The sequence below is a fragment of the Prinia subflava genome, chromosome 8 (genome assembly GCF_021018805.1).
Source record: "Prinia subflava isolate CZ2003 ecotype Zambia chromosome 8, Cam_Psub_1.2, whole genome shotgun sequence".
In the NCBI taxonomy this organism is placed as follows: domain Eukaryota; kingdom Metazoa; phylum Chordata; class Aves; order Passeriformes; family Cisticolidae; genus Prinia; species Prinia subflava.
The window spans coordinates 8,833,058-8,856,840 of NC_086254.1; the positions used below are offsets into that span (position 1 = coordinate 8,833,058).

The 23,783-nt window shown below is 44.7% G+C and overlaps 3 protein-coding genes across 7 annotated transcripts in view; all 3 read left to right on the forward strand.

The window, feature by feature from the left end:
* Positions 1-119: 119 nt before the first annotated feature.
* Positions 120-4,404, forward strand: LOC134553320 (uncharacterized). 2 transcript variants are annotated; one of them, XM_063402833.1, is made up of 2 exons: positions 120-3,475; positions 3,517-4,404. In XM_063402833.1, the coding sequence occupies exons 1-2, from the start codon at positions 2,951-2,953 to the stop codon at positions 3,967-3,969; spliced, it is 978 nt and encodes a 325-aa protein (XP_063258903.1). In that variant the 5' UTR covers positions 120-2,950; the 3' UTR covers positions 3,970-4,404. The 2 variants fall into 2 exon arrangements, with proteins under 2 accessions (XP_063258903.1, XP_063258904.1); XM_063402834.1 differs by having other exon boundaries at positions 3,559-4,404.
* Positions 4,405-4,509: 105 nt separating this feature from the next.
* Positions 4,510-18,737, forward strand: INTS2 (integrator complex subunit 2). The gene is made up of 24 exons (XM_063402815.1): positions 4,510-4,890; positions 5,314-5,452; positions 6,069-6,171; positions 6,343-6,456; positions 6,727-6,857; positions 6,938-7,111; positions 7,558-7,784; positions 8,294-8,419; positions 8,945-9,016; positions 9,118-9,232; positions 9,883-9,951; positions 10,103-10,237; positions 10,605-10,781; positions 11,026-11,134; positions 11,816-11,920; positions 12,350-12,514; positions 12,667-12,868; positions 13,388-13,513; positions 14,074-14,263; positions 14,986-15,246; positions 16,180-16,287; positions 16,896-17,001; positions 17,140-17,316; positions 17,488-18,737. The coding sequence occupies exons 1-24, from the start codon at positions 4,598-4,600 to the stop codon at positions 17,655-17,657; spliced, it is 3,594 nt and encodes a 1,197-aa protein (XP_063258885.1). The 5' UTR covers positions 4,510-4,597; the 3' UTR covers positions 17,658-18,737.
* A 470-nt stretch (positions 18,738-19,207) lies between these two features.
* Positions 19,208-23,783, forward strand: part of BRIP1 (BRCA1 interacting helicase 1) — a 48,407-nt gene continuing 43,831 nt past the window's right edge. Inside the window, exons 1-6 of one of the 4 annotated variants that reach the window (XM_063402840.1) lie at positions 19,208-19,268; positions 20,528-20,655; positions 21,257-21,368; positions 21,472-21,663; positions 21,898-22,025; positions 22,468-22,605. In XM_063402840.1, coding sequence (XP_063258910.1) covers positions 20,563-20,655; positions 21,257-21,368; positions 21,472-21,663; positions 21,898-22,025; positions 22,468-22,605 — 663 coding nt within the window. In that variant the 5' untranslated portion in view covers positions 19,208-19,268; positions 20,528-20,562. Of the gene's footprint in view, positions 19,269-19,330; positions 19,350-19,948; positions 19,987-20,527; positions 20,656-21,256; positions 21,369-21,471; positions 21,664-21,897; positions 22,026-22,467; positions 22,606-23,783 lie in introns of those variants that run through there. The other 3 variants (XM_063402841.1, XM_063402839.1, XM_063402842.1) reach the window with 3 other exon arrangements.

Below are 23,783 nucleotides of genomic sequence, written 5' to 3' on the forward strand. Positions count from 1 at the left end.
GGTGGGTGGGGACAGTAAATTTGTATTGTCTTGATGTACAGTTTAATGGGGATAGAGGGGTTAATGTCCATACCATTGTGTGTGGGGGATTTACAGCTAAGCTGTAGTTGCAGAGTACATGTACAGTAATGAAGTTCACTGTGTTTATATAAATTGAAAAGGTACCGGGTCTTACAGCATTTTATATCACACCTTTACAGAGTAACAATGGCAATATATAAGTGATATTGTAGGTGGTTTAACTTGTAGTGAGAATAACATGAATAAACTCTTCAATTGAAGTTTGTGTTATGGTTCAGGGCTGTGGCTAGATTCTCAGATCCACTTCCAGGGCACAAGTTTTAATATCACAGGAATCTCTCTTGTGCATTGTTGCTCCCTGGATATCCTTGGCACTGTGCTCACCGAGTTGTTTGCTTCCACTTTTTGTGATAAAATGCGAATCTGAGGCGGGACACACACAGAAAACTCTGACCTTTATCCAAAGTCTCCTGCCAGGCTGAAATTTAGCCCAGCTCTAGCCATTTTACAAACACAAAAATAGTCAATCTTGACTTTAAGATTGGTGTGTGTTTAACTAAAATGTGGTGTATATAGATTCTCAGTGAATTCTGGTATTCAGATTTTATTCCACCAGTAAGAAAAAAACAGCACGAAACCCTGACCATTTTCCTTTTCCATGGATTTTTGGCACTGTGGTGAAGGTCCCAAATCTCAGTGGCCTTCCCCATAGCCCATTTTCAGGCTCTGGCTGGGGCATGTGCCAAGGAGGCTTTGCCCTCCCCGAGGAAGGGACTGACAAACCACAAAGCTTTCCTGAACGCCTCCCTCTATCTACAGCCACCATTTTTTCTCAGTAGTTTCCTTCCTTTTTCCTAGCACACGCCAAATGTCTGGTGCTGCTCTGAAATAGCCCCTACGGGTGCTGAAGAGCAGCTGCAGATGCTTTTTCTGGGTTCCTTATCTGACTGCCAGATGAAAAACTGAACTCCTGCAGTGCTCCCGGGAGCCTGTCACCATCACCCAACTCCTGGGTCTTAATATTGTGGTTTAAACCTGTAAAGGAGCAAGTTTTAAGATCCATTTGTGCACCTGCTGTTAACCCTCTGCAAGGAAGAATTTGCTTGCATTTACCAAACTTACTGTGCTCATGAAAGTCTCGTTTCGTAAATGCAAAAGACCCGCCTGAGGTGATTTTTTTTTTCATATGAACAGTCTCACTGAATCGTGTACATACAATATTAGCAACTTTTTTTTGGTTTTGTATAAAGAAGTTGTACAATTGGTGATGAGAATTTTCAGTCATTTCTTCAGAACAACATGAGTGCAATCAGAAGTTAGCGTATTTTGATAAATAGAGTTAAAAACTGGGTCTGTCCATGACTTTATCTCGGTAATGCACCGCAGATTAAACGGCACATTATTGTCTTACAGAAGGTTTTTCTCATTTGGTTGGCATTTTAGAGGTGGAAAAGTGCTCCTAAAACTGGAATTTTCAAAGTGTATGTCTTTTTTTTTTTTTGAGCTTTGTTGCTGGGTGGTCATTTCTAATCCTGGCTCAGCTAACCAAGTTCCAGGGGCTGGGTTTTGGTGTGGCTTTGTTTTGTGTTCAGTCTGATTTGTGTCCCTAAAGGTAAGTGAACCTTGGTGTCACTGTATTCTGTTACCTGGACCAGCCTTCCCTGTGAAACTCCTACTGTGAAAGCTGCCACTTTCCCACTCCTCCCCTCCATCAAATGCAGTTAAAGTAAATGATAATATTATAACCACTATAAAAGATTAAAAGGGCCATTTCTGGTGTGATAGTCACAGCTGGCAATGTACATATCAAACCTGCCAGCACCACGGAGCCAAACACTATATTGGGCTTAGGTTTTTTTGTTAGCTACTTTCATTTAACTATTTTAAGTGCACATAATAGCTGGTTGATAAATGAATTGTCACAATCCAATAAGTCGAGGTTGTTTAGCAAGTACAAGTTTAAATAGTTGAAAATTTCAGCTACAACTTTTCAAAACCTTGCAAGAAAATGTTGTTCCTGTCAGTGCTTTAAGTAGCTGTGGTGGTTTATCTCTTCCAATGAAAGAAGGAGCTGAGACCTTCCATTCCAATTAAAAATACATATTTTAACCCAGATTTTACTGCGTTTAAGCCTTTTAGTCACCCTTGACTCACTACTATTTGAATTAGGTTTCTGAAAACCCTGTTGCTAAGACCAGCAAGGCCACCAGCTGTATTTGTAACAACCCTCACATTTTAAAAGTAGCTGTACCATTTAGATCTTTCTAACATTCTCTGAAATAATTTAAGATAAACGGATTTATATTTAAATCCTCAGCTATGTTCTTACTTAGCTGTCAGTTATGGCGCAGATTATTGTATTTCTATATTTACCTCTGATGGTAATTTTAACTTTGTGTGTTGCTATGAAGACTTGCCAATGTCTTTAATCAAGCACTATTTGTTAATACTGTAATATCAACATATTATGTTGCATTATTTTAAAGCTTTCAAGAATAAGAGTAAAACATTTTTTTAAAAAATGCTATTGCACCATATAATTTGCTGCACAACAGTATGGCACAGCATATCAGTCTGTTGGGATAGTAATGCTGCATCAACCTTGTTTTGATCTGGGTTTCTTTGGAGAATTCATTAATGGGGTGATGTTGTACAACATTATTATCTTGCAACCTCCAGATGGGAAGGCAGTTTTGTTTGCTTTATTCTTTTTTTTTTCTTTTTTCTTTTTTTTAAAGTAAAGGGCCCAGGACTATGCTTTGTACTTCAAGGGGTTTTTTTAATTATTATTTGTGGGTGTACTTTTTATTTTTCAGTGGAGTAAAACTTACTTTACAGTAAAACTGGATTTGGGACCTACCACAATCCTCAGGGTCACTTTTTCAGGATGTTACTCATCAAGCTTTAGGTTTTTCCAAGTCAACTGGACATGAGGACCTTGCCCGAGCGCTGGCTTGGGATACCACAGCCCTGTGGCCTCGTGACTGGACATGGCACGGCCGGACACGCTGGGAAGCCGCTCCATCCGCCTGAAGGCACGGCTGGACACACCATGGAGCCGCTCCATCAGCCTGAAGGTACGGCTGGACACACCATGGAGCCGCTCCATCAGCCTGAAGGCAAGGCTGGACACGCCATGGAGCTCCTCCACCGCCCTGAAGGTACAGCTGGACACGCCATGGAGCTCCTCCACCACCCCAAAGGCATGGCTGGACACGCCATGGAGCTCCTCCACCGGCCTGAAGGTACAGCTGCACACGCCATGGAGCTCCTCCATCAGTCTGAAGGTACAGCCGGACACGCCATGGAGCTCCAATACTGCCCTGAAGGTACAGCCGGACACGCCATGGAGCTCTTCCACCACCCTGAAGGCATGGCCGGACACGCCATGGAGCTCCTCCACCGCCTCGAAGGCATGGCTGGACACGCCGGGGAGCTCCTCCACACCCTGAAGGTACAGCTGGACACGCCATGGAGCTCCTCCACACCCTGAAGGTACAGCTGGACACGCCATGGAGCTCCTCCACCGCCCCAAAGGTACAGCTGGACACGCCAGGGAGCTCCTCCACCGCCCTGAAGGTACAGCTGGACACGCCATGGAGCTCCAACACTGCCCTGAAGGTACAGCTGGACACGCCATGGAGCTCCAACACTGCCCTGAAGGTACAGCTGGACACGCCATGGAGTTCCTCCACCACCCTGAAGCTGGACACGCCATGGAGCTCCAACACCGCCCTGAAGGTACAGCTGGACACGCCATGGAGCTCCAACACCGCCCTGAAGGTACAGCTGGACACGCCATGGAGCTCCAACACCGCCCTGAAGGCATGGCCGGACACATCATGGAGCTCCAACACCGACCTGAAGGCATGGCCGGACACATCATGGAGCTCCAACACCGACCTGAAGGTACAGCTGGACACGCCATGGAGCTCCTCCACTGCCTGAAGGCATGGCCGGACACGCCATGGAGCGGCTCCCACACCCCGCGGCCATGGCTGGACGCACTGGGAAGCCATTCCAACCCAAGCTGGACACACCAAGGAGCTGCTCCAGCGCCTCTCTGGCACTGCCGGACGGGTCCAGGAGCTGCTTCCACGCCACTCTGGCATGGCCGGACAGGTCAGGGGCCGCTCCCTCACGCCTCTGGCACGGCTGGATGTGCCGGGGAGCCTCGCACAGCCGCCGCCGGTCGTATTTATCGTGACAAAACACACAAACAAAAAAGCGATTCAAAGAACAAACACTATTTCTGCCGAATGCCATAAACACTGAGTTGTACAAATTGTGATCGAGGAAATGAAGAAAAAAAAAAAGTTTATACTTTTTAAAAAAAGAAATTCAAATGGAATAAATTATTCATGAAGCCTTGATTGTGATGCGGGTTTATTGCGGGGGCGGGGAGGGCGGTGCCCCTCAGCCTTTCCCTCCCCTCAGCTTTTCCCGCCTCTCCCTTTCCGCCCCTCAGCCTTTCCCGCCCCTCGGCCCGCCCGCCGTGACGTCACTTCCCGCTTCCCCCGGTAGTGGCGGCGGCGGCGGGTGGGCGCGGGGCCGTGAGGGAGCCGCTGCCGCCGCCATGTCCGAGTGCTCGGCGCTGCAGTTCGTCAGCCCCTACGCCTTCGAGGCCATGCAGAAGGTGGACGTGGTGCGCCTGGCCGCGCTGAGCGACCCCGAGCTGCGGCTGCTGCTGCCCTGCCTGGTGCGCATGGCGCTGTGCGCGCCCGCCGACCAGAGCCAGAGCTGGGCGCAGGACAAGAAGCTGATCCTGCGGCTGCTCTCGGGGGTCGAGGCGGTCAACTCCATCGTGGCGCTGCTGTCCGTGGACTTCCACGCGCTGGAGCAGGACGCCAGCAAGGAGCAGCAGCTCCGGTAACGCGGAGAACGGAGCTGGGTGGCGGAAGCGCTGGGTGGCTTTTCCAGCTGTTCATTTGTAGCAGCTCGTGTCCCTTGATAATCTCCCGGGAAAGCCCATGGGTTTAGCTGTGTCCTGGGCTCGGTTCCCCGCCGTGCTCAGCGGAGGGTGTGGGGTGCGCTGGGGGAGCTGCCCCGGCAGGGAAGGGCAGGGATGGCTCTGTGGGATGAGGGGACAGCTCAGGTGGATGTGCTTTCCTGGCTGCTTGTGCTGCTGGGGAATAGAAGCGCTTGAAATTTGGTTAATATACTGAATCAGCTTTCTTGTACTGCAGTTACAGATCTTTGGCAGGATAGATTCCTAGAGAGCTGCTGCCTTCCTCTCAGCCTTTCAGTCTTTGCAGAAACGTTTAATACTTGTTGTTTTGAATCGTGTGCCAGGCACAAGCTGGGAGGTGGCAGTGGAGAAAGCATCCTGGTGTCCCAGCTGCAGCACGGGCTGACGCTGGAGTTCGAGCACAGTGACTCTCCTCGGCGGCTCCGGCTGGTGCTGAGCGAGCTGCTGGCCATTATGAACAAGGTGAATTAGGTGAATTCCCCACATTTGTGGGCTTTAGGTTGCCCTCTGGACTGGCTGACGCACCAGTTCTGTTTCTGGTGCTGCTGGTGGTGTGAGCACTCTTCTCTAATCCTTACCTGCTTTATCAAGATTCAAAGTCTCAGTCTGATTAAACAGTGGCTTTAAACTCTTTGTGGCTTCCTAGAGGAAGTCACTGATGTTATAGAGACTCTGTATATGCTGTACTCAAACGTAATGTGATTTGGTGATCTGTCAGTGCAGAAATAATTTGGAAATGAAGTGGTGACTTTTCTCCATCCCATTCTTTGCCCCTGTTGCAGTGTATCAGCCACCATATTTCTCTTCCCCCACTTCGTTGCTCACCAAACATTTTATTTTCCTTGTGTAAACTTGGAATGTCAGTAGGCTATTTTTCTTTCTTCTGAAAAGAAGCAATGATACCATCTGTGTTGAAGTATTTCCAATAGTAAATATTTCTTATTCTACAAACTTTTCCTGCTTGTTCTGTGTTGATAGCTTTGGCAGTTTTTAGTCTATTAAACATGCTAAATTTAAAGCAGATTTAGACTAATTGCTTCCTAAAACCTGTTCGCTGAGGATAAGTGTTGTCTTGCAGGTGTCAGAATCAAATGGTGAGTTTTTCCTGAAATCCTCTGAGCTCTTTGAGAGTCCTGTTTACCTGGAGGAGGCAGCAGATGTTCTCTGCATTTTGCAAGCAGGTGCAGTTTTTCTTTATTTATGGTGTTTTCTGACCTCTCACAAACGTAACAAAACAGCTTTGGGAGCTGTTATGACAGCTGTAAGGTTAATCTAAGCTGTGCAGCTCTTGGAAACAGGGTTTTTATTTCCCAGTGCAACATTGTGACCTTTAACACCCTCTTCCCACCCAGAGCTGCCATCGCTGTTGCCAATAGTGGACGTGGCCGAAGCTCTGCTGCACGTTAAGAACGGAGCCTGGTTCCTTTGCCTTCTGGTGGCCAATGTCCCTGACAGCTTCAACGAGGGTGAGTTCCAGCTGCTTCTGCAGCTTTTGGAGTGATTTCCAGCAGTGTGGTTAATTCTGGGTTAAACCAAGAGTTACACAGGTTTGAGCTGCTGGGTGCTGCCACCTGAGTGTGTTGATTCCCATTTTTTGCAGCCTGTTTTCAGGCCGGGCTCGCTGTCTGTAGGTCACTGTTACAGTGGCTAAGAGCCTCCCTGTCCCTTCCATCTGGTGGGGTGATGGTTTGTGTGGGGAAGGGCAGGTTCCCTCAGAGCTGCTGTTGGCTCTTCAGTGTGCAGAGGTTTGATCAAGAACGGCGAGAGGCAGGATGAGGAGAGCGTCGGCGGCCGGCGCAGGACCGAAGCTCTGCGGCACCTGTGCAAGATGAACCCTTCCCAAGCCCTGAGGGTGCGGGGCATGGTGGTGAGTCTGCCACGAGAATCACTGCTAAAAACCTTCCTCAAGCTTCAAACCCAGCAGCTGAGCCCGAGTGTTTTATCCAGGTGGAAGAGTGTCACCTGCCGGGTCTGGGTGTGGCTCTGACCTTGGATCACACCAAGAACGAATCCTCGGATGACGGAGTGAGTGACCTGGTGTGTTTTGTGAGTGGTTTGCTGCTTGGAACAAACGCAAAGGTTCGGACGTGGTTTGGAACTTTCATCCGAAACGGCCAACAGGTAGGAAAATCCTTGAGTATTTTGCTTTTAAAGAAATATTGTTGTAGCTTGCTGTAACTCCTCTGGATGTGTGCTGCAGATTTGTGTGAATGCACATAAATCCTGCTGCACATCTTGGAGGAACCTTTAAAAGGCAACCTCCTTTTATGGGGCTCTTAGGTCTATAAATCATGTCCCTGAAGGCAGCACCTATTTGGTTGTTCCCCTGAGAGGTTTTTAGTCATGGAAACCAGGGAATTGTATATTTGTAATATTTGCCTGATAAATGTGTGTTCACAGTGGGAAGATGCATCTTGTCTTGCTTAGGTGACTTAGTCACAGCTTGGAACTGAAAACCGTATTTAAAAAAAAATAACCCTCTTCCTTTGACTGTGGAAACCCTCACATAATCCATTGCTGGATGGGCTGAATTTGACCCGGTTCTCATTTTTTACCCTCTCACGCAGAGAAAAAGGGATAACATCAGCTCTGTGCTGTGGCAGATGAGGAGGCAGCTGCTGCTGGAGCTGATGGGGATCCTGCCCACGGTGCGCAGCACCCACGTGGTGGAGGAGGCTGACGCCGACACGGAGCCCAACGTGTCGGTGTACTCGGGGCTGAAGGAGGAGCACGTGGTGAAGGCCAGCGCCCTGCTGCGCCTCTACTGCGCCCTCATGGGCATTGCTGGCCTCAAGTAAGGAACCTTCCCGTGCCCTGGGGGTTTGTTCACAGCTGCCTGTGCCAGCAGAGGGTGAGGGCTTTGGGCACTGTGTCCTCAAAGCTTGTGGCAGGGCTCACCAATTCAGAGCTCTGTTGCTGCAAAAACACTTCTGTAAAGAGAACTCTAAACCCCCATGGTTGGAGCAGTGTGTAGAGTTATCAGCTATTTTCTCTTCCAGCAACAAACATAGCATGGATTTTGAATTTCTGTTCCTTTGCTTTCACTTCTTAGAGATTGCTAATGTAGCATCTTTATGCACTGTTAGTTTTAATTTAAGTAGTTTGTACTAACAGGCAGGATTATATCCGGGGGAAGTTTTCTCACTGTTGTCTCTCAACAGAGATTTTTATGTCTTTAAGTAAAGAGCAAATTACCACCTTGACATAGAATAACAGGGAAAATTCAATCTTTAACCACTGTGAGAGACTGGAAACGTGTTCCCTGTTAAACCCCCAGCTTTGTCCTGTTCTCTGTGCTGCCAGGCCCACGGATGAGGAGGCTGAGCAGCTCCTGCAGCTGATGACGAGCCGCCCTCCCGCTACCCCGGCCGGCGTCCGCTTCGTGTCCCTGTCCTTCTGCATGCTCCTGGCCTTCTCCACTCTGGTCAGGTACTCTCAGCACAGCAGGAGCTTTGGAAGATCTCTGACTGGTTTAGCACCATTGAAGGCAATGCCCATCCCAGAGCTGCACAGTTCTTTTCATCCTAGTTCTTTATAAAATCTCCGTATGTGAATGGAAGGGATTTGAGTCACTCTGTGGTGAATGAATGGGTATTTCACTCTTGTTTTGTAGCAAGGTTTTTGAGAGGGGAGCATGAACTTCGTGTGATTGTTTTGTTGAAGACCGAAGTCTTTTCCATGGAACAAGTTCATGGCTAAATTCCTTAGAGAGAAGCAGTGCAGATAATTCAGGGGTGTAGCTTTCTGTTGGCTGCATTCCACAAAGGAAGTTGCCAGACAGTTTCACTGACCTTTGTGCCAAGTATCACTGCTCATCAGCAGTTGGATGCTAAAGAGAAAGTGAAAAAATATCTCCTGGTGTCAGATTCCTCAAATCCTGCCTTTTCTGCAAGTGGTGGTGAGACTGGCACTGTTTTCTGGGAAAAGGATCTATTGTGGGTTTTCTTTGTGCAGCACCCCAGAGCAGGAGCAACTGATGGTGATGTGGCTCAGTTGGATGATAAAAGAGGAAGCCTACTTTGAAAGGTGAGAGCAGGCTGGATTTCTTTTTGTGAATCCAGTAACCTCACATTTATTTATGCCTTATTTCCTTATGTCCTGTATTTCTTCCTCTTTGTTGTCCTCAGCATTTCTGGTGTGTCTGCTTCCTTTGGAGAGATGCTCCTCTTGGTAGCCATGTACTTCCACAGCAACCAGCTCAGTGCCATCATTGATTTGGTCTGCTCCACCTTGGGAATGAAGGTAAATCCTAAACCGTTCCTAGCCTGTACATTTGTCTGTTAAAATCAGCTTTTTTTCTGGGTTTTGGCATTTTGGTATTTAGTTTACTTTTGATATAAAGAACTTTGGTTTTGCTAATATACCTAAAGTAAATATAACTTGAAAAATGAGTAGTAATTCCTCTGGAAGAACATTAAAATGTGCATAGCTCTCGATCCAGAGGAATGTGATAATAAAAGTATCTTCAAAAAGTGGTGCCCTGGTGAAATCATTATTTCCAAGAAATGAACTTCTTAGAAGACTAACTGAAGTCGTTTCTAAATTGAGCTGCAAGGTTTTTATTTTAAATAGTTAAAAGAAATACCTACATATGTAAAAATTAATTTCAGTGAATTGCCAAAGGAGATTTGCCAGCAATTCACTGTTGTGAAACAGTGTCTCACCAGATGTAAAAGCTGGGGAGGAAGTTTTTAGGATAAGGAAGACATGGGCTGATGAACTTATGACATTGGAAAATATTTCTGTTTGACATTTGATACACATGTGAATTGACTGGGATAGCAGGAAAACAGACAAGTTTTAAAAGGCTAGAAGTTAACAGTTTGTAAAATAAATTTTCAGTCCTTAGTTGTAAGAACTTGCAATTCCAAGTACTTTCTTCTGAATTTCAGATTGTTATTAAGCCCAGCTCGCTCAGCAGAATGAAGACAATCTTCACACAGGAGATTTTCACTGAACAGGTATTTTCAACCTGGGGATTTTCTCCCCCTTTGCCCTTTCCCTTTGCATTCCCCCGCAGTGAGGAGATGCCAGTCAGGGCTGTGGCTGTGTCTTTGACACCCTGTGCCTGGTGCTAAGTGCTGTTTTTGTGCTCATTGTCTCTCCCTTCAGGTGGTTACAGCCCACGCTGTCCGTGTGCCTGTGACAGGCAACCTCAGTGCCAACATCACCGGCTTTTTACCCATTCACTGCATTTATCAGCTCTTAAAGAGTCGTTCCTTCACCAAGCACAAAGTATCCATTAAGGTAAACCTTTATTTCTGTCCATAATTCTGAACGCTGATGAGGTTGACTTACAGGAGCAGAATTCTTGATGGATCTTGTACCTTCCAACCACGTAATTTAAGAATGAGCTGTGTTTTTAGATAGGGTGCCCATTTTTAGCTCCGCAGTCCAGAGACCACAGCTTAAAGAAGTTAAAAGTCATAAGTCTCTCTCCCCAGTCTAGTGAGAATGGTTTTCCAGCCAGGACAAGTTCTGTTTGTGAGTCAGGGTCCAGGATACAGAGTTTGTGATAGTGATGTTACCCTTTCCAAGGTGAAAGGCTCCTTTATTCACAGGGGTTGTGCTTGCAGACAAAGCTGGTGCTGATGTCAGGGGTGTTCTCTTGCAGGACTGGATCTACCGGCAGCTCTGTGAAACCACCACCCCTCTGCACCCTCAGCTGCTCCCCCTCATTGACGTCTACATCAACTCCATCCTCACTCCTGCATCGAAATCCAACCCAGAGGCCACCAACCAGCCTGTCACAGAGCAGGAGATCCTCAACGTGTTCCAGGGACTCTCTGGGGTAATCATCTCCTCTGGATCTTTCTTGTGCTTTATGTGGACGTGGTTCAGGATTTCGTATTTGTGTTAAGCTGCTTCACTTTTTGTTTTCACTGTTTGTAAACTCTCTCCTGCTACAGTGACAGTCTTGTGTTTTGAAGTGAATCTTGGTACTCAGATATTCATCGTATTTGTGGGTAAATCCAAATTTTTCTTCCTGAGAATCAGGAATGCAGCCTGAGCTTTGTGTGTGGTTTTATGTGCAGGGAGAAAATCCTCGTCCCACCCAGCGCTTCAGCATCACCACACAGCTGCTCGTCCTCTACTATGTCCTGTCCTATGAGGAGGCACTGCTGGCCAACACAAAGATTCTAGGTAAATGAGACAGCATCAGGGGGAAGCTAATTAAACTGAAAATTAGGTGCAAAGGGGAGAAAAATCTATGCTGCTGTCAGATTTAAGCACAGCATAAAACTTTTAGAAGTTTGGATTGAATAAAACATTGCTGTAGAGATTGAGGACACAAATTCCTGCTAAAACTCTGGAGTGGAGTAATTTGTTTTACAGATTAAAAGAGGTCCAAGTTACAAGAAATGTTTAGGAGCATCTGAGGAATGGAATAACAATGAGCAAAGACTTCATAATTATTTGAGATCTTCATTTATTCATGTGTCATCAAACGTGCACACACTTTTCTTTGAGTTGGCAATTTTGTAGTTGGTAATACTTCATGATCCCATTTTTACCTTTGAAATGAAGACTTTAAATCAGTACTAAAAGAGTGTTATGTATTTTATTGATGGAATTAAGTGAAAATTGAGTGTGTGGTTTTACCAGCCCTTTTTAAGGTGCAAAACTTCCAGCATTCACAGGTTTATTTTCTTCAAGTTGCTCAAGGAAGCCAGAAATACTATAAAATCAACTACAGCTATTTGATATTTTCTCTATTTTACCTGGATAATACAGAAACAAGTGCTTTATGTTTTCCTTATTGATCCAGTTGGGGAAATACTTGTTTTTAGCTGTAACTGCTACGTGTTCTTTCTTGTCCTGTAGCTGCCATGCAGAGAAAACCCAAGTCCTACTCCTCAGCACTGATGGACCAGATTCCAATCAAGTTCCTCATCCGGCAGGCACAGGGGCTGCAGCAGGAACTGGGAGGTAAGAACTGCCTGAAGCTCTAAAGTGCACGAGGAGGAAGGCTGGGTGTTCTCAGCAGCTGTTGCTTTTTTCATAGCTTGCTTTCCTTTTTCTTGCATTTAAAATCTGTCAGGAGTAGCTATGGAGGTTGCAGAGATGTTGGAAGAGTCACAGTGGAAGTGTGAGGAGTGCAGTTCCTTTTAGAGTGGGTCTTACCTCCCTGGGGCAGGTTTTAGGGTAGGAATTTCCTGAGCCTGTGGCCTGTTCAGGCTGAGTTCAGGATTTACTTTCCAAGGGTTCACTTCCCTTCTCTGTTGGAGGATCAGGCTGTGATCACTGAGCTGCTGGGCAGCGATTCAGTTCAGAGGCTGAAACAAAAGGCACAGATGTGTCCAGGGCACAGATGCAGCTGCTCAGATCTGAGCTGGGAATGTCCCTGCTGTCCCCAAGGGTTGCACTCTGCCCTGCTGAGGCTCCTGGCCACCAACTACCCCCACCTGTGCATCGTGGACGACTGGATCTGCGAGGAGCACATCACCGGCACCGACGCGCTGCTCAGGAGGATGCTCCTCACCAACATGGCCAAGAACCACTCCCCCAAGCAGCTCCAGGAAGGTAAAGAGCTTCATTCCGAGGAAATTCATTCCAAATGGATTGGAATATTGTGGATTTGGAAGTGTGTGATTGTACTGCATTTGTATAACCAAAATGCTTCAGTGCATCCTGAAGGTAGAAGCGCAGTTTTACCTGTTGTTTGTGTTTTACAGCCTTTTCCATGCTGCCTGGAAATCACACCCAGCTGATGCAGATCCTGGAGCATTTGACCCTTCTCTCAGCTGGAGAATTGATCCCTTATGCAGAAGTGTTGACCTCGAACATGAATCTCCTGCTGGAAGCTGGAGTCCCACGGGGGATCCTGCAGGCTGTCAATAAACTCTGGATGGTTCTGAACACTGTCATGCCCAGAAGGTAGCGAGGCTCAAAATTCTGTTTGGTTTCTTGGTGCACATAAATGGGAGGCCACTTTTTCTTTTATAAATAAGACACAATGCCTTTATCCGGGAGATTGGAGGCTGTGACTGAATAGAATATGTTGGAGCTGCATTTTTTAAAGTTTGGACATTTTGAACCTTTTCATTTAAAAGGAAGGTGGTTCTTGTTCTCAGGGGAAAGGAAGTCTTCAGGCTGAAATACAGGAGTATGGTTTTAGAGTGTCCATTGTTTGTGATGAATTACTGATGGAACAGGAGCTCACTTTGGTAGGAAAATGCCTTTTTTTAATGAAGTGAGTGCTCTGCTGCAGAGAAAACTGCTCTAAATCCAGGGAGTGTAAGTGAACTGCACCTTGGTTAACTTCAAGGGCTGCAAATGGGATTTTTACTACTTGATAGGCCTAGAAGAACATGGCTGAGTGACCAAATGCTTAGGGAACCCCTTTTCTTATACAAATTTTCTATTTAAAAATCAATAAAAATACTCTCCTTTCAGGTTGTGGGTGATGACTGTCAATGCCCTGCAGCCTTCAGCAAAAACAGTGCGGCAGCAGAAATACACCCAGAATGATCTGATGATTGATCCCCTGATCGTTCTGAGGTGTGATCAGAGGGTTCACAGGTGAGTAAACTCATTCTGTGCTGCTGCACGTGAATGCTGAACATAAAGGTGTCCAACAAAAAACTTGTGAAAGCTTTCAGCACTTCAGAACATCTTTCCAATCTAATCACAGGAGCTTGGTAGTTTCATCTGTGGTGTTTTAAGCTTGGCCTGAGCACTGTGAACCTGGGCCTGTTGTTCCAGCATTTCATCCTGCCCAGCTGTTTTCAAACTTTGGGATTTGCACATGGCTCATCCCTTTTGCTTTGGGTGTGTGAGTTTGTGGTAAACAGACTTTTTGTGTGTTGGAAACGGCTGCTGCCGTGGTGCTGGGTGAGGCTGAGCTGTAACACCCTTCCAGCTCTGGTGCCTGTGGGTTATTCCATCCTTTTGGGCAGCTTTTTGGGTGCTGCTGATGGATGTGACAGAGGCAGATCTGCCTCATTTCCCAGGGGAATCTTTGGAAATTGGTTCCTCCAGATGTCAGTGGTGCCAGAGGAGGAGCTGTGCTGCTGCAGCCTTTGGGATTGCCTTTAGTTTGTTCATGTTTCTGAAATGGTTTTGCTGTGTTCCCATCTCAGGAGCCCTCCTCTGATGGATATCATTTTGCACATGTTGAATGGATATCTTCTTGCTTCCAAAGCTTACCTTAACGCTCACCTGAAGGAAACAGCAGAGCAGGACATTAGGCCATCCCAAAACAATGCAATGGGTCCAGAGGCCCCAGAAGTTACACGGGAAGAGTTAAAAAATGCTTTGCTTGCTGCTCAGGTAAGAGGGAAAAAATGGATATTCCACAATGTGAGGAAAAGCAGTGATGAAAGAGAAGTGCAGGAACAGGAAATAAAAAAATGAGGCCTTTTAAATTCTTCTTTCTTACCAACTTCTGTTACCATGGAAAAGAAAACTGCCTCTATATTCAGATGGTAAAATATTTTCTTTTTGCTAGTCTGAAGCATTGTGCTGATTTACTGCTTTGATAGTGGTTGTTGTGTCAGAACAGAAGAGTTCTGCTCACCAGGCCTTCATCCCTCTTTCTGGAAAACATAGGGAGTTCCCATTATGATATGATTTTTGAGTTAATAGGAAGTTTTATATTTAAATGAGCAGGATTATGTATATTGTATACTGTGAATTACATGGCCCTGTGAATATTTTGTCTGCTCTGGATGCTTTTAAGGGACCACTGGATTTTCATTTTGAAGCAATATGAGATTCCACTGAATTTACTCTTTTCATCTGTGATTATGATATTTTGTGAGATTTAGCCTTTTTTTTCTTTTTTTTTCTTATCTTGATTGAGTTAAAGCATTGAAGTGTTTTAAATGTTCTACAGATTTGTGATTCTCGAGCTGAGTCATTTTCATTCTGTACTTAAAGAAATCTATAGGTAGAAATCCTAATCACATGACAATACATTTCTTGTCCTTATTTTGTATTTTGTTTCATTTCCCTGGAGGTTTTTAAGCATCTCCTGTGCCTTTTCTCCCCAGGACAGCGCTGCTGTGCAGATCCTGCTGGAGATCTGCCTGCCCACAGAGGAGGAGAAGGGGCAGAGCAGCAGTGCTGAGGATCCCCTGAGGGAGGTGCAGAGCCCCCCGAGCCCGCAGGGCGCCGAGGAGGAGGAGGAGGAGGATGAGGAGGAGGAGCAGAGTTTGCTGTGCAACCTGCGGGAGGTGCAGTGCCTCATCTGCTGCCTGCTGCACCAGATGTACATCGCTGACCCCAACATCGTCAAACTCGTGCACTTCCAGGTCTGCTGCGCCCTGCTGGAGCTGCTGAGTGCTCCTCACTAGTGGGGACAGCCCACTTCTCTCCTTTTATCTCCCCCAGTTTGTAGAGCTCACATTTCCTCCTGGTTCCAGTGCTTGTTCCCTTGGTTGTGGTGAGAAGGCAGCACCCAAACTCTGCCTGTTCATCATTAAACCCTCCCTTTGTGCCTCTCCCCTTTTCAGTTTGTCCATCTAGGCCAAGGAAAGCTGCCCTAATCATCTTGGAATTACTTGTTCCACATCTTTTGTGGGTTATGTTGTTCTGGCTGTGTTTTTAAATTAATATTCCCGTTATTCAAAACTAATTTGGCTTCAAATGTAAACATCTCCTTATCTTTCCTTTTTGTTAGGGCACAGTTTATCTCTTAGAAAGGCTGGCCCTGCAAAAGCAGCTAAGCACCTTCAAAAAAAAAGAAGAGGGGGAAGATCAGCAATTTTTAAAATATAAATGTGTTTTTAATGCATATTAAATTGCTCCCTGCCAGATGGCAGTCTCTTTACAAGGAGGTAATTTGCCTTGACCTGGAACTGATTAAGTGATAAAAAAGTCATTATGGGGCAGTTGTGAAATGAGCAAGTTGGGACTGATGGTGAAATTTGGAACACAGGAAGGACACAGAAGGAAGAGGTCACTGCAGTCTGCTTTCCTTTGGGGAGTGGAGGGAGAGCTGCCATGCAAATAAATCACTGAATATTGAGGATAAAGAACTGATTCAGAGCCTGGGTTTGTACCCAGCCTGCCTCTTGTTGCCTTGGCATTATGGGCCTGCTGCAAACCCTGAGCAAAAGGGAGTCACAAGTATATTAATTTTGAAACAAAGCATTAACACAGGTGTAATTTAAAATCTTAGTTGAAGCAGAATTTTTAAAATAAACCTGTGACACATTGACACATCTGTTTTCTTCATCCCACAGGGTTATCCATGTGAACTTCTGGCCCTGACAGTGGCTGGGATCCCATCCATGCACATCTGTCTGGATTTCATTCCTGAGCTCATTGCCCAGCCTGAACTGGAAAAACAGGTACAGTGCACTCAGCTGGCTGCAGAGTCCCTGTGGGTGTTAACCCTGATGGAATTCTGGCTGAGGGGGGAGAATAAAAACTAAAGTCACTAAACACGTCCTGTTCTATCTTGCCTGGGATATTCAGGTAATGTCTGTAGCACTTTTACCTTAAATTAAAGGCCTGGCATTGAGGACAACTGGAATTTGTTGGGCTAAAGATTCCCTGTTTCTATATCAAACCAACTTTGTAGTTGCTCTTATTTAATCCTTTCTAGTATTAAGTTACTTCTGATCAACTAAGATTAAAACCTAGAATATATCAGACCTGGATATCTCCTGCAAGGGTTGTGTTGCATGTTGTGTGTTCCTTTACTGCTCATCATTGATGTTGCAGCAATAGTGTCTGGGGGAGATTTTGAAACACTTTGATTAATGTTAAATATCTGTGGGTTATTTTTCTTAATACCAGCAGAAAAATAATCCTAATAACTCATTGTTAAGGCTGCTTTGGCTTCCATTTCCTTCATGAGACAGAGAATATTTACTTACTGTTAAGTTTGCTGAAGAGCTTTGGATAGAAGTTGTAAAACATCCTGTAACTCCTTTTCTCTTCTCTTTTTTGACAGATCTTTGCCATCCAGCTGCTCTCCTACCTGTGCATCCAGTATGCCCTGCCCAAATCCCTCAGCGTGGCTCGTCTGGCCATCAACGTGATGGGGACCCTGCTCACAGGTACCCCCAAACCCCTGCTGGGGAGCCAGGGTGGTTTCTCCAGGCTCAATCCAGTTTTGTCTGTCTGATTGCTGTTGTGTAAGTAACAACAATTCTTAATTGGATTTTATAACCATTTCTCTTTCCTTCCCTCGGCAGTTCTGACCCAGTCCAAGCGTTACACGTTTTTCATGCCCACCCTGCCTTGCCTGGTGTCCTTCTGCCAAGCCTTCCCTCCCCTGTACGAGGACATCATGTCCCTGCTGATCCAAATCGGGCAAGTTTGTGCCTCTGACGTTGCCACACAGACACGAGACTTCGACCCCATCATCACCCGTGAGTCCCAAAGTGGGGACACAGGGGATGGGACAGAAATGTTGTGGTGTCTCTGGAAATAACCCATGGTGAAGGCTCAGCTTTGCAGTCTCATAACGCCCATATTTGTGTTATGGCTGGAAAACAACAATTCTCAATACTTATTTAGGTGTATTTTCCTTCATTTTCCAGGTCTCCAGCAGCTGAAGGAGAAGCCTCACGATTTCTCAGGGTTCTGTAAAGATTCCTCCAGCAAAAGCTGCTCCAGGGACACTGCGAGCCTGGACCCCGACGTTCGGCTGTGCCAGTGTGTGGAGAGCACCATCATCGAAATAATTAACATGAGTGTCAGTGGGATTTAGGAAAAAACTCCAGGGAATTTGTCCTGTAGCTTTTCCCTCTCTTTATGGTGCCTAAATTTGGAAAAAAGCTGTGAAAGTGGACTGAGGAGCTGAGCAAAAGTCCACGGTTTTTATTCAGTGATTCAGTCATGGCTGAGAGGAAAATCCCTTCAACAGGATTTGGTTGCTTCCAGTAAAACTTCTGATGGAATCAGTGAATAATTTCCAGGGAAACGGCGATTTTCAGGCTTGCTCAGCTCCTGAAGTGACACAGCAACACACCTGGAAGGGTTTTACAACACTGAAAAGTGAATATTTATTTTGTGGGGCAAACAGCAAAATGATGAGTGAGAAAAAAATCGAGATTGAAGTGCTTTGCTTAAGGTAAATGAGCTGCTGTTGCAGAGCCTTGGAATAAAGTACTCCGAGGAATACTTGAAAAAGTGGTGTCAAAAACTGGCACCAAATTGGAAAATTTGTGTGTCAAAGCTTCAGTTCGTGAGATCAGGAACTTAATTTAAAGATCAACCAGCCTTCTTGGAGAGTTTGAAACTGGTCTAAAAGTTTCTTAAAAAAAAAAGTACTTATAGTAAAAATGGGCTGTATAAATGGATTTTTAGAGGATACAGCTCAGATGGTTTTGTGTTTTTTAACTTAAAAAAAGATGAAAAAGACTTGATGAAATGAGTGCTGAGGGATCTTGAGCTGTCATCAGGGTAAGATTAAAACAAGAAGTGAATGCTGGGGGTGACTGCAGAGGAATAAGGAGAGGAGGGACTGGTTTCAGCCATGCCAAAGCAATTCCAAGGCCAAATCCTTCCTGCTCCATCATGGAGTTGGTTTTTCTTTTGTGCAGAAGGGTGGAATTCCCTGGAATTCCACATGGAAATGTGGGAAAGCCCCGTGGGTTTGTTCCAGGATTCCTCTGTAACACCCCTGTCACCATCTGCCTACCCAGTGTGTTTTTGTCATCTTCATGTAAATTATGTAAATAATCGAAATGTATGTATTCTTTTTCTCCTCAGTTCCAAGTGTCATTTTATATGCTGTAGTGGTATTTAAATAATAAAAAAATCAACAACAGTATGACTGAAGTTCAAAGGGGATTGCCTGTTTTCCTTTTAAGTTTTGCAGGTTCATCCCAAATTTCACCTCAGGGTGAAATATATTCATTTCACCTGACAAGAACAGGAGCTGTGTGTGGCAGTAGTGAAAATACACTGACTTCCCAAAAATATCCATTTTCCGTGGTGTTTTCTGTGCCCTCTGCTTAAAACAAGGATGATAATAATAATAATGATGATGATAATAATAATATGATAATAACAGTAGCGGTAATGATACCAAATAATGAGATGTAATACGTATAAAAGACCCAAAGTGATATAATAATAAATATATTAATGATAAAGGCCAATAACAAGTATTTCACGAAAAATTGGTTGCCTAGCAACGCGTGCAACCCGGAAGCCAAGGAGGCGCCCTGTGATTGGCTCTGGGCGCTCAGAGGTAAAGACGGGAGCGTCCCAGTGTGCGCTTCGCTGATTGGCGGCGCGCGGCCCTTTCCTGTCAGCTGATTGGCTGGGGCGGAGGCGGGAAGGACGGAGGGCGCTGAGGGCCGCGGGGCCGCAGGTGCGGGGCCGTGAGGGGCGCGGGGGGAGCGGCTGCCGGCGCCTCCGCCTCGCCGAGCACACAGAGGAAGCGAACCCCCAGGTGCTGCTGTGTGGGCTGGGCTGGGGCCACCCCACTGCTTCCTGAGCGCCGCCTGCCCTCGGGAGGCAAAGCAGCTCTGCCCGGGTCGAGATGTCGCTGTGGGGAGCGCCCGGTGCGCTCCTGGTGGATCTGGTCACACCATCAAGGGTGTCGCGGTGTCCCGGCCCTCCCTTCTCCTCAGGGGCGAATTTAGTTGTGCTCGTTTAAGCGAGTCCTCCTCCCAGAATGGGCTGCGGAAAAGCCTTGGAGCGAGGCGGCCTCTCCTTTTGGAAGGAGGGGTTGGATGTAAACTCGTGTCAGCGATCTCCTTTTGCTAGAATTGCCTTTTCCTATTGGGATGCTCGATGGTGAAGCTGAATCGTGCCATGTATTGGTGCTTTTTTGATGGACATGTTTAATTATTAAGAGTCTGATGAGGTCACAAGTCAGTGAGTTAATTTATCCCAGGGAATCTGCCAGTTTAAAGCTACTGTCTTGCTTTGACAGTGCTGAAAAACTATGAGAAAAAACTCCTCTGTGTTGTTCAAAAATATTGTCTCTTAAAGCCATTTATGCCTCTTCAATATTTTTAGTTCAATAATTTCATCTTTTTAACACAGGGGAATTGTCTGGCTTTTATTATCCAGAGATATTCAAGGTAATAATCACAGAATAGTAAAGTGAATGATATCCCTTTTCCCCTAATTTCTGTATTATTTGTGGAACAATGATAGTTTTAAACATCTCATCTTTGAAGTCACTGTCTAGTTTTATCTTTTGTTGTTATAAAATGTACAAGCTGCTGTATGTTTGTAGTTTATGACGTCTTGCAGTTCAAGCTGATGGACCTCTAGAGTTAAAAATCTGGCTGGCTTTAGTTACTTCATATTCTAAAACACTTTTCCTGTGCATTTGGGTTCTATCTCCAGCCTGGCTAATGGAATCTGAGCTGGTGTGTGCAGTTCATGGTGTTTTTATTTAAATTGTTGATGTTACTCGTTAGCTGGTGGCAATTTGCTCTTGCTTGTAATGAGGACGAGGTCAGAAATGATGATGTGAGGGATAAATTCCTATATTCCATTTCTGTTAATACCCTGAGCTGTTACCAGCTTAACAGCTTCTCGTTTTTATTTGGTGCTGCGTTTGTTTCAGGCTTTGTTTTTTAGCACTGAGGTACTAATTCCGTATTTTAATTGCAGTTTTAACCCTGAAGTGAACGGGAGGAAAGCTGGCAATGCCTTCTGACAGGGCAGAGTATACAATTGGGGGGGTGAAGATCCTCTTCCCCTGCAAGGCTTACCCCTCCCAGCTCGCCATGATGAATGCTGTGAGTAGAATTGATATTATTTAGAATTTATTCTGGTGTTTGCCACGCTAAGAGCTTGTGTGTTCCAATATTTGCAGTTCCAAAATCTCTGCCAGCATGTAGAAAGGTGACACATTAATTCAGAGTTTGCAGTACCCTGAGAATTTCAGCTGTAACCACTCAGTGTTCTGTGTGCTGTGCAATGTCTGGGCCATGATTAGGGAATGGTGAATTCCATGGTGATTTTGGATTTGGGAGCATTTACTCCAAGGAATGAGTTCCGTGTGGTGTATGTGGTTATTTATCTAGCTGTGTTGTAAGGACAGTTGTATACAAATGGTTAATGGTTTAGTAAAACACATTGTTTAAACAGAATAATTATGTCTAGTAATATTTCAATAAGCTTTCTATTTTTTTTTTTTTTTGAGAACTTTTCAAAATGAATTACTGCATTTATATTTGAACATTTTTAATAAGTTTCAACCAGTGACAGGACAACACAGCCTTAAGATGTGCCAGTGGAAGTTTAGGATGGACATTAGGATGTTATTGCTAAGATTAGCTAAAGACTAATCTTAGCTTTGTTTTTCTGTTAATTCTGTTTCTTTTATTCTCCTTAAAGATTGTTAAAGGCTTGAATAACAGGCAGCACTGTTTGCTGGAGAGCCCCACAGGGAGTGGCAAAAGCTTGGCATTACTTTGTTCTGCATTATCATGGCAGCAAGCTTTGTATGGTAAGTGCCTTAGTGGCAGCACGATTTTTATTACAGAATAGAAAAGAATTAATTGTTTTTCATCAGTGGTTTTTAAGGACACACAAACGACTTTGTCCCCCAGAGAAATCAGTGCCAAGCTCGTCGTGTGACAAGGACAGGAAGGCAGAGCCGTCCCCACCGTGTCACTGCAGGTGTCACTCCCAGCCCAGGAGCAACGAGGCTGCAACGAGTGGGGCTCCCAGTGCTCCCAGTTCTGCCCAGTATCCTGACACAGCAGCTTCCAGAAAACCTGGCAGCCCACTGGCAAACACAGGTAACTTCATCTGTAGGCAGCCAAAACTCTGCAGCTCTCAAGCCAGGGATGATTTTACCATCATAATACCAAACATGGTCCTGCCCTGCATGAAATCTCTATTAACGTGTCTAGAAATGTCTAACACTGCTTCCCACCCTGTATATATTTATAGTAATTCTAGCAGTTATTATTCTGTAGTAATTACATTTTAAAATGTTGCCTTTATTTAATGTTGCCTTTATTTCATTACAGGATGTAATGAAAAGGAAACACTGGCTTCAAAACTGTCTGCCAAAAAGAAGTTATCCCTTTGTGACAGTGAGAACGATGATTTTCAGGTGGACAGGAAAAGGATTCGTCCTTTAGAAACAGAGCAGCAGGTGAGCAGAGCTGTGGGCAGTGGGATAATCTGGGTATAGCCCAACCAAACTCTCAAATCAAAGGTGATGTTACAGAGGAGGGGATAGGAAATAACTGAGTCACATCACAGTCACAGTTTAGAGTGACAGGGATTTGTTCATTTTTATTGTTACAAAGGAGTCCATTGTTGCACTAAATGGTGCATTATACCGTGTTCTGAAATATTTCACATTTAAACAAAGTAATAGCCCCAAAATATATTTATTCCCAGTTGGTATTATAATTTCTGTAAGCTTCATAACAGTCAGAAAGCAAAGTAGAAAAGCTCAGCAATGACTACAGATTCTTTTATAATTAAAACTTTATAACTTTCCCTAATGACTTCTGTGTGGCTTAGATTTGGTTAAACCATTGATGCACATCCCTGTGCCCAGTGCATTTTTACACTCTTTCTTTCCCCAGCAGGTTAGAAAACGTCACTGCTTTGCCAAAGGAGTGCAGTTTGTTGATGCTTTAGAGGTTTATAATCAGAGAAAAAATGGAGAGCTGATTGTTCACTCTGAAAAAAGCAAGAAAAACGCTGCTTCTTCTCCACAAACAGTGAGTAATTTTCAGTAATATCTTTTACATCAGGAGTGTTAGTTCAAGAACAGTTTTAAACAATGTTTTATGTGGAGGGGTTATGCATGAAATGCAGCTTAATGAAGTTTGAGCAAATACTGCAGCTAATGCAAGGGTTCCTCAGTGTTTTGTTTTTAATTTCCACTTCCTGTAGCAGAAGTATCACATCAGAAGTTAAGGTACAGATTTGCAACTGTTTCTGCAGCTTTGTGAGACATTTTCTGCCTTTCTGACTGTTTGAAAATAGATTTTACAGAAATGTTTGTTGGAGCGAAAGCAGTAGAAGAAGAAAGGTGAGGCAGCAGAGAGCTGGGTGTGAGAGGCCAAGCTCTGTCAGTGATGCAGTAACCACAAAGGAAACCAAAAGCTGTAGGATTGCTGTGAGACACTGGGGGCTCAATATTTTCTTAACAAAAGCAAATCTGTGTTGTAGGCCATTTGGTGGGAGGTAGTTTTTATTAGTTTTGGAAGGCTCTGTAGATTTTTGAGTAAGATTTAAAATGCTTTGTGCCACTGAGCTTCAATTGGTGGTTTGAAATCCAAATGCCACCAGAGTGTGCTATTGATTTTCAAATAAAAAGACCTTTCATCCTTCCTGATAGTAAAATTTCCTTTGGTACTTTGGTGTGGGTACATGAAAAATTCGATTTAAAACTTGTAGAAATTTGTTGTCTAGAAGAAAATTGAAAACTAAACAGCATATTGTTTGCTACATCTTTAGAAAGAAGAAGAAAAGAATACCAGATACTGTTCTTTTTTATGAAATGAACAGTATCTGGTATTTTAAGCACATCATAGGAGAACCTTCTGTTCATGTTTTTATATATTAATTTGAGCTGCATTTTCCTGTTGTTCTAAGAACTCTTGCAAAACAGCTGCTTGATGGGTCCTAGTATTTTATTTCTAAGAAGAAATAAAGGGGGTTATTTCTGTTTAAGTTTCTTTTTAAGGATGAAAGGACAAGGTGTTATTTTGCTGTGATGAACGTTTCTCTTAGCAGACTGAGAACTTATCTAGTATCAAGAAAATTGCAGAAATTAAAGCTTTATTTCTCATTAGTAGTTCTGAGCCTTATCTTCATTTTATTTAGAGTAGGAAGAGATCACAGCACGGACTGTGAGGTGTAAAAACTCTTTTCTGTTGTGGCTTAGGAAATG